This window comes from Psammomys obesus, unplaced genomic scaffold (genome assembly GCF_907164565.1).
Source record: "Psammomys obesus unplaced genomic scaffold, mPsaObe1.curated_primary_1811, whole genome shotgun sequence".
Taxonomy (NCBI): domain Eukaryota; kingdom Metazoa; phylum Chordata; class Mammalia; order Rodentia; family Muridae; genus Psammomys; species Psammomys obesus.
Genome location: NW_026588368.1, coordinates 3149055 through 3165393, shown reverse-complemented (window position 1 = coordinate 3165393; position 16339 = coordinate 3149055). Strand labels below are relative to the sequence as shown.

At 54.7% G+C, this 16339-nt stretch overlaps 1 protein-coding gene across 1 annotated transcript in view; it reads left to right on the top strand.

The window, feature by feature from the left end:
- The window catches only part of Ret (ret proto-oncogene), a 40133-nt gene that overhangs the window by 11226 nt on the left and 12568 nt on the right, over positions 1-16339 (top strand). Inside the window, exons 2-15 of the mRNA XM_055604213.1 lie at positions 648-911; positions 2651-2938; positions 4331-4569; positions 5314-5509; positions 5919-6118; positions 6722-6980; positions 7484-7609; positions 8234-8344; positions 9020-9139; positions 9758-10020; positions 12517-12664; positions 14294-14401; positions 15298-15512; positions 15604-15726. Coding sequence (XP_055460188.1) covers positions 648-911; positions 2651-2938; positions 4331-4569; positions 5314-5509; positions 5919-6118; positions 6722-6980; positions 7484-7609; positions 8234-8344; positions 9020-9139; positions 9758-10020; positions 12517-12664; positions 14294-14401; positions 15298-15512; positions 15604-15726 — 2660 coding nt within the window. The remainder of the gene's footprint in view (positions 1-647; positions 912-2650; positions 2939-4330; positions 4570-5313; positions 5510-5918; positions 6119-6721; positions 6981-7483; positions 7610-8233; positions 8345-9019; positions 9140-9757; positions 10021-12516; positions 12665-14293; positions 14402-15297; positions 15513-15603; positions 15727-16339) is intronic.

Sequence of the window (16339 nt, the reverse complement as noted above, 5' to 3'; positions counted from 1 at the left end):
CCCACCTGGGAAGCCATGGGTAGCAATGGTCCATCCCTTTTCATTGCTGCCGTGGGGTTCTGTGGTATGGCCGTGCCAATTTGCATATCTAAATACCCACTGAAGGACATCCGTGTTTCCAGATCTTGGTTGCCATGAGTAGTTCCGCCGTTTAATACTAGGTTAGTCGATGGATTGGATGGGTGGTTTAAGTTCTGCTCGATAACTGGAGTGGACTTGCTGGGTCATGTATAAGAGCATAGTGTGATAACGATCAGTTGCTTTTTTACACAGTGCTCTCTTTGATGCTGGTGACTGCTGCCTGCCCTGCTTATCTGGCAGTATCCCGTATCTTGGAAATGTCCTCTGGTTCCAGGTGGTTTGTTGAACTCCCTGACGAGCCCCTGGATCATGTACGATTCCCAGGGCTTCTCACACTTGGGTGGCTCAGAACTATTTTGCGACTGTTTTGTACTTTCTCTCCTTTTCCCTTCTTTTTCTTTCTTTGCTTTAATGTGGTGCGACTATCAGCCATGTTAGCTGTGTTCACGTTCTTTGGAGAAATTCTTGCCAAGATTAGGACTTTAAATTAATTCCTGTTGTTTTTTATTTTGTCCATGAAGAAGCTGTTTCTCCCACCCCCGCTCACACCCTCGTGTCTCCTGCAGCCCCGCTGGGCCTGTACTTCTCAAGGGATGCTTACTGGGAGAGACTGTATGTGGACCAGCCAGCTGGCACACCTCTGCTCTATGTCCATGCCCTCCGGGATGCCCCTGGGGAAGTGCCCAGCTTCCGCTTGGGCCAGCACCTCTATGGTGTGTACCGCACACGGCTGCAGGAGAATGACTGGATCCGGATCCGTGAGGACACTGGCCTTCTCTACCTCAACCAGAGCCTGGACCGCAGTTCCTGGGAACAGCTCAGCATCCGCAGTAAGAGAACAGCCTGGCACCCCCACACACACACACACACACACCCCGGTCCAGCCCTCCAGCTGTCCTCATCTCAGCTGGCTGCTAGTCTGAAGCCTGGGATGGCTGCTGTGGACAAGGGTATAAGGGCCAAGGTGAAGGCAACTGCTTTATAGCCAGGCTAATGAGGGACCCGAATGACTTTGGGAGCATTAATTACTTCCCGACCTCCTGAGGCTGTTGGGAGTTGGGAGAACCACGGAGGTGACTTGGCACACACATGCTCTGTGTGTGTGAAGCAGAGTGTTTGCAGTGGGGAGATAAGGGTGTGCAGATTGTGAGAGAGATTCTGAGGGGCTGGAAAAACCCCAGGGGGTTAACTTAGCTAGTGATCCAGAACTTGCTAAAGAGTTCCAGCTCGCAGGGAGCATGTCCTCTCTGTCTGCAGCAGGCTGGCTGAGCTGTCCAGGAGGCAGGCAGAGCAATGGAGACCTAGCCTGCAGCACAGAGCTAAGGCTGGACCTGCATTCAGGGCCACATAAGGATGCTAACTGTAGTGGGGTGAATGGGGATCTAAGTGGCTTGTGTGGCTTGAGGTGGTGATGGTATGTACCTGGTAGCTCACACCTCCCAGAACCCCCTCTGAGGCAAGGCCACACTCATCCTTAGGGTCCTATCCACACGTAAGAGGCAGTGTAGGATACTGTGAATACAGAGTGAGCTCCATCGCCAGAATGTAGACTAACTGATCTATTGGACAGGCACAGCCAGGATGGTAAGCCAGGGAGGCAACCCAAGATGGGCAGTTCCCTGACAGTCTAGTCGGGACCAGTGGTTCTCAACCTGTGAGTCGCAACCCCACAGGGATGCATATCAGATTATGATTATACATCATGATTCATACATTAAGGTTCATAACAGCAGCCACATTAGAGTTATGAAGTAACAATGAAATAATTTTATGGCTGGGGATCCCCATAACACGATTAAAGGGCTGCAGCATCGGGGAGGCTTAGAACCACTGGTATAGACAGTTCCTGGAGGAAGTGCTCTGAGGTGCCCTTTGGTTTGCATGTGCCTTCTTTCCCTCTTCCTCCTGAGCCCTAGTGGGAAACAGGAGTGAGAGCCCCTTGGTGGAGAGGGCCAGGGTGGGTGGAATGTGCTGTGAACAGTTTCCTGAGGACCTACACCACTCATATTTACACGCTGCCTTCTCAGGTTAGAAGAGAATCAACACAGCAATTAGGACAGTGGTATGACGATAATCCAATGTAGGCTGAGGAAAAGCAGCCGGGCCTGAGGTGGAGACCCAGGGAAATGCCTGCCTCAGCCAAAGCCTATCCCTTGCTAGACTAGGATGTGATGCCTCATTGATAGAACTTAACTGAAAAGTCTTCCTCTGCATGTTGGTGAAGTCTGCATGGGTGTGTCTATGGGAAAGCACTTGATGGTTAGTGGACAGGGAGTACAGCTGGCCAGGAGCCTGCAGGAGCTTACACCGTGAGCTCACCCACCTGGAAGGGACCAGGGAACACTAGCCCCAGGGCCTGAGCACTTCTTTTAGGAGAGAGATCGTTTGAACAGAAACCTGAACGATAAGAGAGGCAGATAGAAAGGCTGCTCCTGTCCAGGCCTCCGCACCTTGTAGCAGAGGTGGGCGGGAAGCAGCCGAGGCTTGTGGGCCACAGTGGACCCTGGTATTCCTGCCTGTCCTCTTCCCTCTTCACCTGAAAAGTGGCTGTCTCCTTTTCTCCCCGCAGACGGTGGCTTCCCCTTGCTCACCATCTTCCTCCAGGTCTTCCTGGGGTCCACAACCCAGCGAGAGGGCGAATGCCATTGGCCAGGCTGTGCCCGTGTGTACTTCTCCTTCATCAATGACTCCTTCCCAGCTTGTAGCTCCCTCACATCCCAGGATCTCTGCATCCCCGAGACAGGACTGTCGTTCCGAATCAGGGAGAACAGGCCCCCTGGCACCTTCTACCAGTTTAACCTGTTGCCTGTGAAGTTCCTTTGCCCCGACATCAGGGTGGAATACAGGCTCTTGGAAGGTGAGTTCCAGCCTTGTGGGGCTGTTCCTTTGTCCTGCTGCACAGCAGACAATAGTGCTGCAAGCCCTTAAGGTGAGCCACGTGTCCGTTCTGCCCCTGTTTAACACTCCAGAAATATCTCTTGGGTGTCTGTCATCAGCCCGAATACTGCTGAAGGAGGTTAGGAAACAGGCCACCATCTTAACATGCCTGAAACCTCTGGTCACCTCGAGGACAGAGATAGAGCCCGTAAGTGTGTCAGGGGAACTGGATGGTTTCCGGAAGGAGTGAGGAGCAAAGAAAAGCCGAGAGAACAGAAAGGCAGGGGCCACTGAACAAGATGGGTTGGTGCCAGATGGCTCTAGCCACAGAAGGCTCCAGCATATGCCTCTTTGTGGTTGGAATGCCTTTCACCACTGGAAGGACCAGAGGCCAACAGGGACAGGCTAGTTCTGTTCGGGAACGTTTCAGAGTTTTGCTCCCTGGAGCATGGGGAGCTGTGGAAGGCAAGGCGGGGAAGGTATGCAAAGTCTCCACTTGGCATCTGAAAGGCTTAGTTGGACTCCTGTGTTGGGTATGGTTTAGGATCAGGCTAGTATCTGGTGGAGTTAAGAGAATAAGAGGTACGAGGGGAGACCCCCTAGTGGAAGGATGGGCTGGCATGAGGCTGGAATCGGCATGAGAATCCGGGAACTTCCTGGCATGCTCTCCAGGATTCTTGGAATCTCGTGGACTCTTCCGGAGCTAGACGTGGGGTGTTGAACCCAGTTTGAAGGATTCTGCTAGTGTCAGCAAGCACGGCAGACCTTGCCTGGGGAGCTGGCCCTTGCGCACAAGTGGACCTGCACCCTTTGACATCCTGTCTGCAGTAGAAGAGATGGACCAGCCCCGGGTCACCCACTGGGGGGTATACAGCAGGAATGCAGGCCTCACTTCCAGAAATACCAGTTTTAATGTCAGTCATACCCCAGATGTCCAGTATTTGTTTTCAAGGTAAACTGGGATGTTTCTCACGTTGTCTAAAAATGAGCAGATACTACATCTGTGGTTTAAAAAAAAAAAAAAAAAAAAAAAAAAAACACTGACATTCGTAAACCAGCTAGTACCTGGAGCTGACCCTCTGCCTATAGCCTCTGCCTTCCTGGACCCCCCTCCCTGACCCCCAGCCGCAGACCCCTGACCCTGTGTCACCACCCGTCTGTCCACAACCAAAAGTAGAAAAAACAGACCTCCAGCAGCCTACATTTGAGAAATGAATGCCATCCCCCATGGAGGCAGAAGGGACAGACAGCCACCAGGGTGCCAGAAGCCTCACTGTCTGCAAGCACTCAGGGCAGAATCATAAAGAAGACAAGCCACACTCTATCTCCCCCACCCAGCAGTCATGCGGGATTCCCTTCTGCTTGGTGACAGGGGAGAATCTGCCCTTCCACTGCAACCGGAACATGGAGGTGAGCACTCGCTGGGCCCTGGACCGGGAGCTTCAGGAGAAGTACGTGCTGAAGGCCGAGTGCATTGTGAACACGAGTGCCAAGGAAGAGAAGGTGACTGTATCCTTCCCAGTGACCGTGTATGATGAGGACGACTCGGCGCCCACCTTCGCCGGAGGTGTGGATACTGCCAGCGCTGTGGTGGAGTTCAAGCGGAAGGAGGTTTGTCCATGTGCTTGCTTGTCTGTCCTGTGTGGGCCTTCTCGGTGTTTGTCTCCGTCGGCAGTCTGTCCTCGATCTGTTCAGCTGTTCTGCTCACCATCCAGTCACGTGGCTCTCCACTTGTCCTTTTTGTCTGGTCCGTTTGGCTGACTGCCAGCCAGATAGCCAGCTCTTGACTGAAGGCCTGAGCCTGGGTTGCTTAGTTTGTGTCTAATCAGGCCAAGGGCCCCAGGGAGAGCATCGGGGAGAACATTCTGACTCGCCTGACCTGGCAAGCAGGGAGGTACTTCCTTCTGCTGGCAACCTGTCACAAGAGCATGTCTGAGGCAGTCAGGAGCCAGGGGATAATTCTGAGATGTCCTCACCCATGCTGCTCTGGACCAGCCTAGGCGGCATGCTACTGCCACCTGCTGGGCATCAGGTCACTCTGCAGCCTGCTCCTAGGCTCAGTAGGAAGGAAGTGGGTTTTTTTTCCCCTCTGAGGAACCAGGTACAGGCTTCCTAGGGAGTCAAAGTAGGTAGGGTAACATCGGATTGGACAACCTTAGAGTAACCCAGCTTGCCCTGTGGCTTTAAGGGCTCGCAGCTCTCACTGAGGCCTCGAGGGCAAACAGTCAATTCTGATCATCCAGGACTGGTTCTGACGACACGTACTTGCTTTGGTTCTGGGCTGTGCTGGGTCATTTGGTCTTCTGACTATCCCTGAGCTAACTGGCGCTAACTGGCACTCTCTGCTATCTGCAGGGCACTGTCGTGGCCACTCTGCAAGTGTTTGACGCAGACGTGGTGCCGGCGTCGGGGGAGCTGGTGAGACGGTACACGAGCACACTACTCTCAGGGGACTCCTGGGCCCAGCAGGCCTTCCGGGTGGAGCACACACCCAATGAGACCGTGGCCCAGGCCAACAACAACTCCGTGCGGGCAACCATGCACAATTACAGTAAGGAGCCAACAGTCACAGAGCTTGAGGACACTCGGGACACGCCACACGCAGCACATGAAAACCACGTAGACTGCGCACGCGTTCCATACGCGCCAAAATAGATCGCCATCCCGGGCCACACATAGTCTTTGCATACAAACACCATGCAAACATCCTGCACGCTAGCACATTTATATGTGCTACTTCTACACACCCCAGAGCTCTAGCTCAGTAGAGTGTCTCAGCTTTTAAACATCCGTATTGTAAGACTGCTCACCAGGCCTGCTGTCGGGGCACATATTTGAAAGTTGTGTGTGTGTGTGTGTGTGTGCAGGGCTGTATATTGATATGTGTGTGTGGTGTATGGCGTAGGGCCTGATCTTGGAGCCTAGTGACTGGTTTTGTCTCTTTGTGCGCCCGCCTGCAGAGCTGGTTCTCAACCGCAGCCTCCCCATCTCGGAGAGCAGAGTCCTGCAGCTGGCGGTCCTGGTCAACGACTCAGACTTCCAGGGGCCGGGGACGGGTGTCCTCCTCCTCCATTTCAACGTGTCTGTGCTGCCTGTCACCCTGAGCTTACCCAGCGCCTACTCCTTCCCAGTGGCTAGAAGGGCTCGCCGTTATGCCCAGGTGAGCCTTGGCCCACGGCGTGGCTTGAGGTTGGAGGGCCCCAAGATTGCAGGCAGAACTGCGTGTGGGTAGCACCTCCTCCCTCCCCCACTCAGTGGAGAGGTAGCATGGGTGGGGCCTCGGAAGGGTCCAATCTGGATTCTTGAGGTAAAGGTCCAGTAGATGGCTCCCGAGCCAGGCATACCCAGAAGGGGTCCCATTCCGGGAACCCCTAAAGAGGCCTCTTGACCTCAAGGGGGACAGGTGACAGCATTGCAAATCACACAGCCAGGGCACAGTGCTCTAACAGTCGGGAGACACGCACAGGGACTGTGGCCGTCACGTCTGACTCCCAGTGGTGTGGCTGTTGAGTTGGTGCCCTTAAGCCAAAGGCCAGCTAGGAAGGTGGGCTCGTAGGTTCCGAGTCTGTAGAACGCTGTGCATTGAGAAAGGGCTGCCATCCAGACTGCTTGAGGACCATGTTAGTCTACCCAAGAACCTCTCTAGCTGCTGGCTAAGGGGTAGCGGTGCCCCCCCCCTCCTCCTCCTCCTCCTCCTCTTCCTCTCCTTCCTCTCCTTCCTCTCCTTCCTCTCCTTCCTCTCCTTCCTCCCCACCCCCTCCAGATCGGGAAAGTCTGTGTGGAAAACTGCCAGGAGTTCAGCGGCGTCAACATCCAGTATAAGCTGCAGCCCTCCAACACCAACTGCAGTGCTCTGGGCGTGGTCGCCTCCACCGAGGACACCTCAGGGACCCTATTTGTAAATGACGTGGAGGCCCTGCGGCAACCTGAATGTACCGAGCTTCAGTACACGGTGGTAGCCACTGACCGACAGACCCGCAGGCAGGCCCAGGCTCCGTTGCTCGTCACGGTGGAGGGGACATGTGAGTGTCGGGCTCTGTGCACGGGTGGGACATTACGGATGATCACAGAGAACATGTGTTGGTTGTGTCTCTGAAACTCTGGTGTGACCATCATCCCGTGTGTCCTATGTCGTGGTCACTCACGTCTCTTTTGTCTTTATCTGCTTATTCTGCTTCTGACTCTGGTTCCTCAGTCCCCACCCCACCCCTGCCTTTTTGTTTTATTTTGGTTTGGTTTGGTTTTTCAAGAAAAGGTTTATCTGTGTAGCCTTGGCTGTCCTGGACTCTCTTGGTATACCAGGCTGGCCTTGAACTCAGAGATCCACGCCTCTGCCTCCCAGAGTGCTGGGATTACAGGCATGCGCCCTCAACCCCTTTCATCCAGTCCTTTCTAGTTAGCCTGAAACCCTTGAAGCCTCGCCCGGGAGGCAGCGGAACTACCGTTACACTCTTCATCAGTGTGGGCAGTCTGGAGACGGGGTGCACACCAGCCCCTGTGACCCTCTCTTGTCCGTCACTCGCAGCCATTGCTGAAGAAGTGGGCTGCCCCAGGTCCTGCGCAGTCAACAAGAGACGACCTGAGTGTGAGGAGTGTGGTGGCCTCGGCTCTCCAACAGGCAGATGCGAGTGGCGCCAGGGAGATGGCAAAGGTAGGGCCCAGGAGCTGCCGGGGTGGGGGAGAGGTGGGGCGGTGTCCGTACTGCCTGCCGTCGGGAATGATGATGGTTACTTGATGAGGGTTCCTCCGAGGTCGGCCGGTCCCCGTAATGAGCTTCCTCAATCCTTGTCTCCTGAACCTCGTCCCTCTTGTGGAACCAGTGCCAGCAGAGAAGGCAGGGCATCGGGTCACAGGGGCTTTGCCACCTTGAAACTAGAGGCTCCTTGGCTGGATTCACTCTGGGTTGGTTTGGAAGGGTCTATACTAGAGCCGGGATGTCCAGAGGACAGAGTGGTCCTCCAGAAAGCCTCAGCCAGGAGGTGTGTCTGCCCCACTGTGGGTGAGCGTAGCATTGCCTCCCATTGATAGTATAGCTTTGACAGGTCCTTGTCTTTAAGCGGCCTCCTTAGAGGAAGGCTGTCAATGCTTCAGCCCTTGGGGACCCCTTCTTGTCTCATCATTTCTCAGGTGGTATATGAGGTGTATACGGGGTCACTCTGCTTGTTCCTTCACCCCCGTCTCGAGAGAGAGGCAGGGTTGGCCAGGGGACCCTGACAGCCAGACCGTGATGGGATGTGCCACGTAGGGTAACAGCCTGCTATGTGCCCCGTCACAGGGATCACCAGGAACTTCTCCACCTGCTCCCCCAGCACCAGGACCTGCCCTGACGGCCACTGTGACTCTGTGGAGAGCCGGGATATCAACATTTGCCCCCAGGACTGTCTCAGTAAGCCCACGCTTAGGCTCTTGGGGGTGCATTTTGTCAGTGTACAGGGAAGGGCAGAGGCAAGGGAGCTAGCGGCAGAGATCGTGGGAACCCTGGCGCCCACCTGCACACAGTCTGGAGCCACATTTGCCCATTGGATGCCCCGAGCTAGGCTGGGGTATTCCATCATGGCCATGCACAAGCTTAGTTTTCGTGGGGCCAACGGCTCATCCTTAGCACCGAAGAAGGATCAGTGGGTAATACAAAGTTCAGCCAAGCAGGATGTGTCAAGCCACCCCTCCTGACATCTCATTTAAACGGTTGCTGTGTTCCTCAAGACTGGGCTCTTGTAGCCTGGCCTAGCTATCCTTGGCTGGCTCTGAGCTGCAGTCCCTGTTCTGCTGGCTTGAGGCCCACCTTCCTTTTGGTCTGTTTCCACCATCTTTACTGTTACCGGGGGCTAGCCATGGGTGATGCCTTCTGGCACCTCAGCGATGACTGGACAGTCTTGCTTCCCCCTACTTCCACAGCCAGTGTGGAGGGTCAGTGTGTTAAATGCCCTGTCCAGGTGAAAGGGCTTCTCAGCCCTCACTTGTCCTGAGCTCCTGACACCAAGCTGAGAAGGCCAGTCACAATCTGAGGACTCTGAGGTGTCGGGCCACACCAGGAGACTGACCAGGCCACGTGTGTCCTCAGGTGGCAGCATTGTTGGGGGCCACGAGCGAGGGGAGCTCCGGGGGATCAAAGCCGGCTATGGCATTTGCAACTGCTTCCCAGACGAAAAGAAGTGTTTCTGCGAGCCTGAGGACAGTCAGGGTAAGGAGTGCCCCAAACAGGCCTCCCCAAACCCTCAAGGGAGGTTAGAGAACGTTGGTGAGGTCCGGAAGCTCCATCCCTGGTGATGGAGGTTAGTCAGGCCCCGGGAAGCTCCTCCCATCTCTCTGGGCCCCTTACCCATTGGTGCAACCACGAATGGGGGTCAGAGTCCCTGTGAAACATTTCCCAGTCACAAGTTCTCAGTGACAGACGGTCAGAAAAGCAGTTCTACCAAGTAACTTGGTCAGACGACTCCCTGGACAGGCCCTTGCTGGGCCTCAGGCACTGTGGACTTCTCCCGGTATTGGGTCACTTTAGGGTCCTCCGTCCAGAGCCTTTGATCCTTTCTTCTCTCTTCCTACCATTTTATAATGGCCATTCAGACATTTGCGACCGGAAAACAGTATGGCTGGTGTGGCCGGCACACCGCCTCTGCCGGCTGACCCAGGCAGGGTGCTCAGGCTCCATGCAACTGTTTCTACCCTGAGAGGGGGGTGAGCAGTGGTCTAGGAGAGGCAGCACAGCAGTACCTGTACCCGGTTGGTCAGGGGCGTCTCACAACGTCATGGTGGTGCAGTCCCTGCCCAGCTGCTGAGACCCGTCACTGCCCCGCCGCAGGCCCATTGTGTGGTGAGCTGTGCCGCACCGTGATCATACCTGCCGTCGTCCTCTTCTCCCTCATCATCATCTTCGTCTTCCTGGCCACGTTCTTCATCCACTGCTACCACAAGCACGCGCACAAGCCGCCCATTGCTTCGGCGGAAATGACCTTCTGCCGGCCAGCCCAGGGTTTCCCCATCAGTTACTCCTCTTCAGGCACTCGCCGGCCTTCACTGGATTCCATGGAGAACCAGGTCTCTGTGGATGCTTTCAAGATCCCGGTAGGTGGACAGTGTTGGAAGCTACGTGGCCACACGGGCTTTCTTTACTGTTTGGGGTACCCACAGGTGGTTGAGAGGGCATTGCTTGCATCTCCTGCCATGTAGGGCCAAGGGCAGGGGGGATCCCTGCCCTCATACAGTCACCTTCCAGTGGGAAGCTGGTCTGTGAAGGCACTGTCGAGGAAGGAAGTGACAGGTACTGATTTGGATGGGACTGGGCTGGCATCTGAGAGGTAGGCCTTGTCCCAGGAAAATGAGCTTGGCCCAACCTAGCAGGGGAGGTGTGAGCAGAAGCCCCAAGGGACAGGAGCAGTGAGTCCTACACACACGCGCACACACGCAGAGGCCAAGTGTTCTATCTCAGAGTAGAAACAGTGGAAGAGGCCCCTGTTGGATAGCATTTCAACAGGCTACTCTTAATTGAGAAGCAGGGTGACGGCGGAGGCGGGGAGGGGTGGAGGGTGCGGAGATCATGACGACGTGCTGGTCTAGACTCCAGGGCGGCAGCCGTGTACACGGTACGTCCCCCAGCGTGGAGGCAGGAGGCACTGAGGCCCCAGAGGAAAGCCCCAGCCATGTACCTTTCTGTGGGTGCTGCTGCTCAGAGTCACACAACTGTGGAAACCTCCCGGCCCTGGTCATGTCTTCCCTGGGGCACCTTCAGGTAGACCTGCCCCTTCAGCATCCTGCTCTCGGCTGTCCAGGATTCGGAAGCCAGGGTACTCTGGGTACAGCTGGGGACGGTGTTTGGAGACAAGGGGTATGAACAGAGTAAGCCCCTGTGGAGGGGCTATGATGCGGACACCTGTGGGGACACCCAGTGGCCACGGGCCCTCTGCAGTCTCTTGTTTCAGACTGGGAAGTGGCCTTAGGTGGCTGGGAAGTCCCACTTTCCCAAGGGCCTATTCGAGTGACACCCAGCCCTCCTCCCCTCCATCAAGGCCGAAGAAGCCCATCATAGATGCACCGCTGCTGTCTCCTAGTGTGTGGTCCCTGTTCGTGGCAGTAGCTGGGATCTACCGCAGGCTTCTGGAATAAGCCACCAGAGCTCTCCTTCACCCAGATAGCACAGCGAGGCTGCTATGCCATCCTGATGTCCCGGAGGGTACAGACACACTACTCTGACCTGTCTCCTCCAGAGTTAGCCTGGCACCCTCCAGCTGTACCCACTAGCTCCAAACATAAGCCCCACGACTCAACCACACAGCCCGATTTCTCTGACATAAAACATGGAGAATTGGGTACTATGGCCTATTCCCATAATCCCAGCACTTGGGAAAGATGGAGCAAGAAGATCACAAGTTCGTGACTGGGCTGAAACAAGCAAACAAAACAGTAAGGATACGGGTTTTCATAGGTTTTTAAAGGAGTAGGTTTGTACCATTTTTCACATGCTTATTAGCATAGTCTGGTCTAACATAGTCTGGCCTCAGACACGTTCCTAATGATTGCAGTGGAGGTATGGCAGGAGGTCTAGCATAGTCTGGCCTCAGACATGTTCCTAATGATTGCAGTGGAGGTATGGTAGGAGGGCTGTGACACTAGGGATGTCCATGCCTTCTTCACACTCAGGAAGCTTCAGAAAATACCAAGATCACTCAGGAGCTTGCTAGAATGTGATTGTGTACTCAAAGGAGACTTTATCTCCACATCTCATGTATGGCCACGTGTCCTTACTGGGCCATCTCTGTGGTTGAGGAAGCCTGAAAGAGCCTTGTAACCAAAGGTGTGAGGTCAAACTCAAGGACACATGGGGTGATGGGCAGCTAGTGTGGTGCCAGCGTCACGGGGTCGACTCCTTACAGGATTGTACTTGGTGGGCAGGAGTCTAGGAATTTACCCAGAATGGTCGTGATGAGGCTTGATATGTGCAAGGGGTTTGGGTGGGATACCGGGAGGGCAGTGTGCCGGCCAGAGCTAGGGTATAGCAAATTGGGGTGCACAGGACAGGCCATGAGAGGGGTATCTGCCTCATACTCGAGGTGAGCGTTTCCCTGGGAGTCAGAGGTGCCTCTCTTTAGCAGGAAGCCACACAGGGAGGTTGCTCTGAATGCTTCCACTGTGGGGGAATTCTGGGCTGAGAAGCATCCTGAGCTGCAGGTGCCCATTCAGTCCTTTAGGAGTTCCTGGGTGGGGGGGGGGGGAGTCATAGAAGACTTGGATCTGGGCTACTGTCTAGTCAGGCCCCAGCTGGCCTTGAGGGTAAGAACTTGAGCCTAACTGGTCCCAGGTTATTTGTGGCAGCAGGGGTCGGGGTGAGTCAAGAATTGAGTCTAGGCCCTTTTCCTGGAGACTCCTGTCTGTCCTGGCCGTGGTGTTCCCAGTGGATGAGCTATGAGATGGCCAGTGTGGTTTGGGAGATGACCAGCTCTGCATGCTGGCCCTTGCCAAAGCAAGATGAGGAGTTAGTATTTAATGGCCTTGCCTTCTTGGTCAACTTTACTCCTCACACTTTTCTCCCTGCTCTGCTAATGACCTGTCTCTACCCCAATACAGGAGGATCCAAAGTGGGAATTTCCACGAAAGAACTTGGTTCTGGGCAAAACCCTGGGAGAAGGCGAGTTTGGAAAAGTCGTCAAGGCCACAGCCTTCCGTCTGAAAGGCCGGGCAGGATACACCACAGTGGCCGTGAAGATGCTGAAAGGTATCTCCAGGGGCTGCATGTGTGGGTGGCTGCAGCCCTGCTTCCGTGAGATTCCCCTGCAGAGCCTCATTGCTGTTCTGTGGTAGCTGCAGTCTGAGCACCCCCACCCCCAGACATGCAGCCTGTGTTGCTGAAGAGGGACAGTGAGGGTCTTGCCCTAGTGGAAGATGCTGGGTACCACTTCTGCGCCATGTCAGGAAAGAGCCCAGGGTTTTTAAAAGTTTCAAAGCCCTTTGGGGTTGGATTGAACTGATAGTTGCCAGCATCCCAATTCATTTCTCTCATCTGGAAGGCCACTGGGTCCTAGTAAAAACTGTCCCCCATTCCAACAACCCCTGAGCCTTCTCTGTCCCCATGACCAGTCATGTCCTGGGTCTGGCTCTCATGTGCATCCATACCTTTCTTATACAGGGCATGTGACTCTAGCCAGAGGCTGTGGCTGTCCTGGGTGGGCAGCCCTCGTTAGGGTCATGTTTGTGACCTGAGGGCCCTGTGGCAGCCAGACTGTGTGGCTGGTGCATAGCTCAGTTCTAGTGCTGTGGACAGGGGCTATGGTCGAGAGTGCTGCTGGTACCTCACCAGCCCCTCACACCAGCTTTAACCTTCAGATTGTTGGTCTACATAGGCCTATATCCCACCTGTGGCCTAGAACCCTATCTCCCAGCCATGTCTGTCCTTCATCCCAGGCCAGTAGATACCAGAGGCAGCCAGGACCAGTGGAGGCAGGTGGATCTCTGAGTTTGAGGCCAGGCTGGTCTACAAAGCAAGTCCAGGACAGCCAAAGGCTACACAGAGAAACTCTGTCTCAAGAAAGAAAGAAAAGGAAAAGGAAAGGAGAGAAAAAATTTTAAATACCAGAGGCAACAGTGTGTCACCACTGGCTAAGGAACCAGGACGAGTACTTGACTACATGCCTGATACTTTGTATTCAACTACCTCCTGAGAACTAGAGCCAGCCCTGACTGCCCTCAGGATGTGTGTTCATTTGACTGCTGAAATCCGGCCATCTTCACAGTCTATCGGAGCCAGTTAGGCACTCAAAAGCAGTATGGTATCTGCCTCATTCGGGAAATGTGCCAGCCTGCTGTGCGCTGTGCTGCAGCGTGCTAATGCTGCCTTCACTCTGGTGCATCGTGCAGGATCCCACAGTGACTGAGCATAAGCTCCAAGCACACAAGTAGAAGAGAGGCCACAGGACTCTAACCCGGTGTCGGACAAATAGTAGAACGGGAGATCTGGGCCCAGTGTAGGGCGCTCACCTTCCTCAGCACCTGTCTCTCTAAGCAGATGTGTGGGACAGAGGCAGGATCTCTTTCTTTCTGGAAAGACTGAAAGAATGGAGAGTCTCTGTAGGTTTCTCCCTGTTGAATACAAGCAGCTAAAGAGACGTGCTGCCATATACACAATGACCCTGGAGACATGGAACTTGGCCCGTTGGCTGTTATCCCAGGGGTGCAGGAAGCCACGTTGGCCGACACCGAGGACTGTGAGGAGCCCTAACCAGCTGGATGCTGAGGGCCTTTATGTGTCTGTGTGTCTGTGAGGAAGATAGCAGCCTGGTCCTTACTCAGTGTGGTCACGGGATCCCAAGGGCGGTGGCAAACCCCATTTCCACGTGCTGTGTTTCAGAAAATGCCTCCCAGAGTGAATTGCGAGACCTGCTTTCTGAGTTCAACCTCCTGAAGCAAGTCAACCATCCACACGTCATCAAGCTGTATGGGGCCTGCAGCCAGGACGGTAAGGCTAGCCAGAGGATAGGGTGGGTGGGCAAGTTGTCAGTGCCCCAGGCCGGGAGCCCTGTTCTGCCCTCTGCTGTCCTTTTTCCACTCTGCTTAGTTCTCCTTCCTGGAGAGGCTTCCACTCTTACAGAGTATCTGCATCTGCTAGCTGAGCAGATTGATGTCTGGAGCACTCCTCGGGCCTGATGAGCCCAGGTCGGTAGCATCGGCACCCATGGTAGGGAGCTCTGAGAATGAAAACAGTGCCTCCTGGGGACCTACAGAATAACGAGTATGCTGTTACCCACAGACAATCCCCAGACCCAGCCCTGCAGGGAAGGAGCATTATTACCTTCTCAGATAAGGACAAGGGAGATAGACTTGTCTGTCTGTCTCTCTCTCTCTCCCTCTCTCCCTCTTCTTTCCACTCTCTCTCTCCCCTCTCTCAGACATAGGCCTGAATGTAGCCCCTAGGAGTTGTTGAGGGAGATGGACTGGTTCCGAGCTAGTCTGGGGCCAATATTGAGCTGTGAGATTTGCACAGGCCTTCCTGCCTCCATTGGTTTTTCCTCTCCGGCCTACAGGACCACTACAGAATCAAGGATGGAGAGAGGTGTGAAGTCCTAGTGTAGGCTGTGGTAGATGACAGGGTAAGGCTGAGAACAGTACCCGCTCACTCAGACACCATGGGGAAGGCCTTCCCTGTACCTAGAAGGGAATTGATGTTCACATGGTCAGTGTGGGCCAGGAGCTAGTTGGCCTTCCATAGCTTCCTGATCCATAGAGCCTTGACTGCTGCCTGCCCAGACAGCAGTCTCTGCCTGTCCACTTTCTCTTTGGGGTGACAGAGCCTGCAACCTTCCTTACCCAGGCTGGCCTGACCCCATGCCCAGGGCTGCCTTTCTCTGTCCCCAGGGCCACTTCTTCTCATTGTGGAGTATGCCAAGTACGGCTCCCTGCGGGGTTTCCTCCGTGACAGCCGCAAGATTGGGCCTGGCTACGTGGGCAGTGGAGGCAGCCGCAATTCCGGTTCCCTGGACCACCCGGATGAACGGGTACTGACCATGGGTGACCTCATCTCCTTCGCCTGGCAGATCTCAAGGGGTATGCAGTACTTGGCTGAGATGAAGGTGAGACCCACAGATACTGCTCTGGCCCTGGTGCCCATCCCAGCCTTAACCATGGCAGGTCTGAGGATTCCTGCTGCTTTTCTTTCCACAGCTAGTCCATCGAGACTTAGCTGCCAGGAACATCTTGGTGGCTGAAGGACGGAAGATGAAGATTTCTGACTTTGGGCTGTCCCGAGACGTTTATGAAGAAGATTCCTATGTGAAGAAAAGCAAGGTATCTGGTCACCAGTGTGCTAGCAAGTTTCCAGGAGGGGCAGTGAGCTGACAGAATGATTGGAAAGTGGAAATCTGTCCCCATCCTGGGTCCCCGGGACCCCAGTCAGACTCTTGTATATGATCTTCCTGAGGGCCTTTCTTGGTACTTTGAGTCACTTTCCAAGACCTCCCAATACCGTAGAACAAGACTCCACAGTTTCTCTCAGCTCTATAGAATAAGACCACTGTTGGCTGTGTAACTGTTCTTTTGCGCCTGAGGGTGAAGTAGAGTAGAGGGAGGCATGGTGGTCCTTGATTTGTTGCTTTACATAGGAGTCTCACTGGGATCTGGGTAAAACTGGGTCCAGAGATGCACCTCAAGAGTCCTGAGATCCAAGTCCAAGCAGTATACAGACATCTGTGACTCACTGACATCAGCCTGTTCCCATGGTAACTGCCTTGCCTTGTCACCTGGCCTCTGTTCTCCTGAAGCGCCCATGTGACAATACAGGCAGGAAAAGCTCCCGGGAGTGCTCAGGATCCCGATGAGGAGGTAGCACACACCCAGCTTCATCTGCTTCAGCCTCGCTGTAAGGGTTAGAGGTCCTTTGTGTGGCCACAGGTTATGAGCG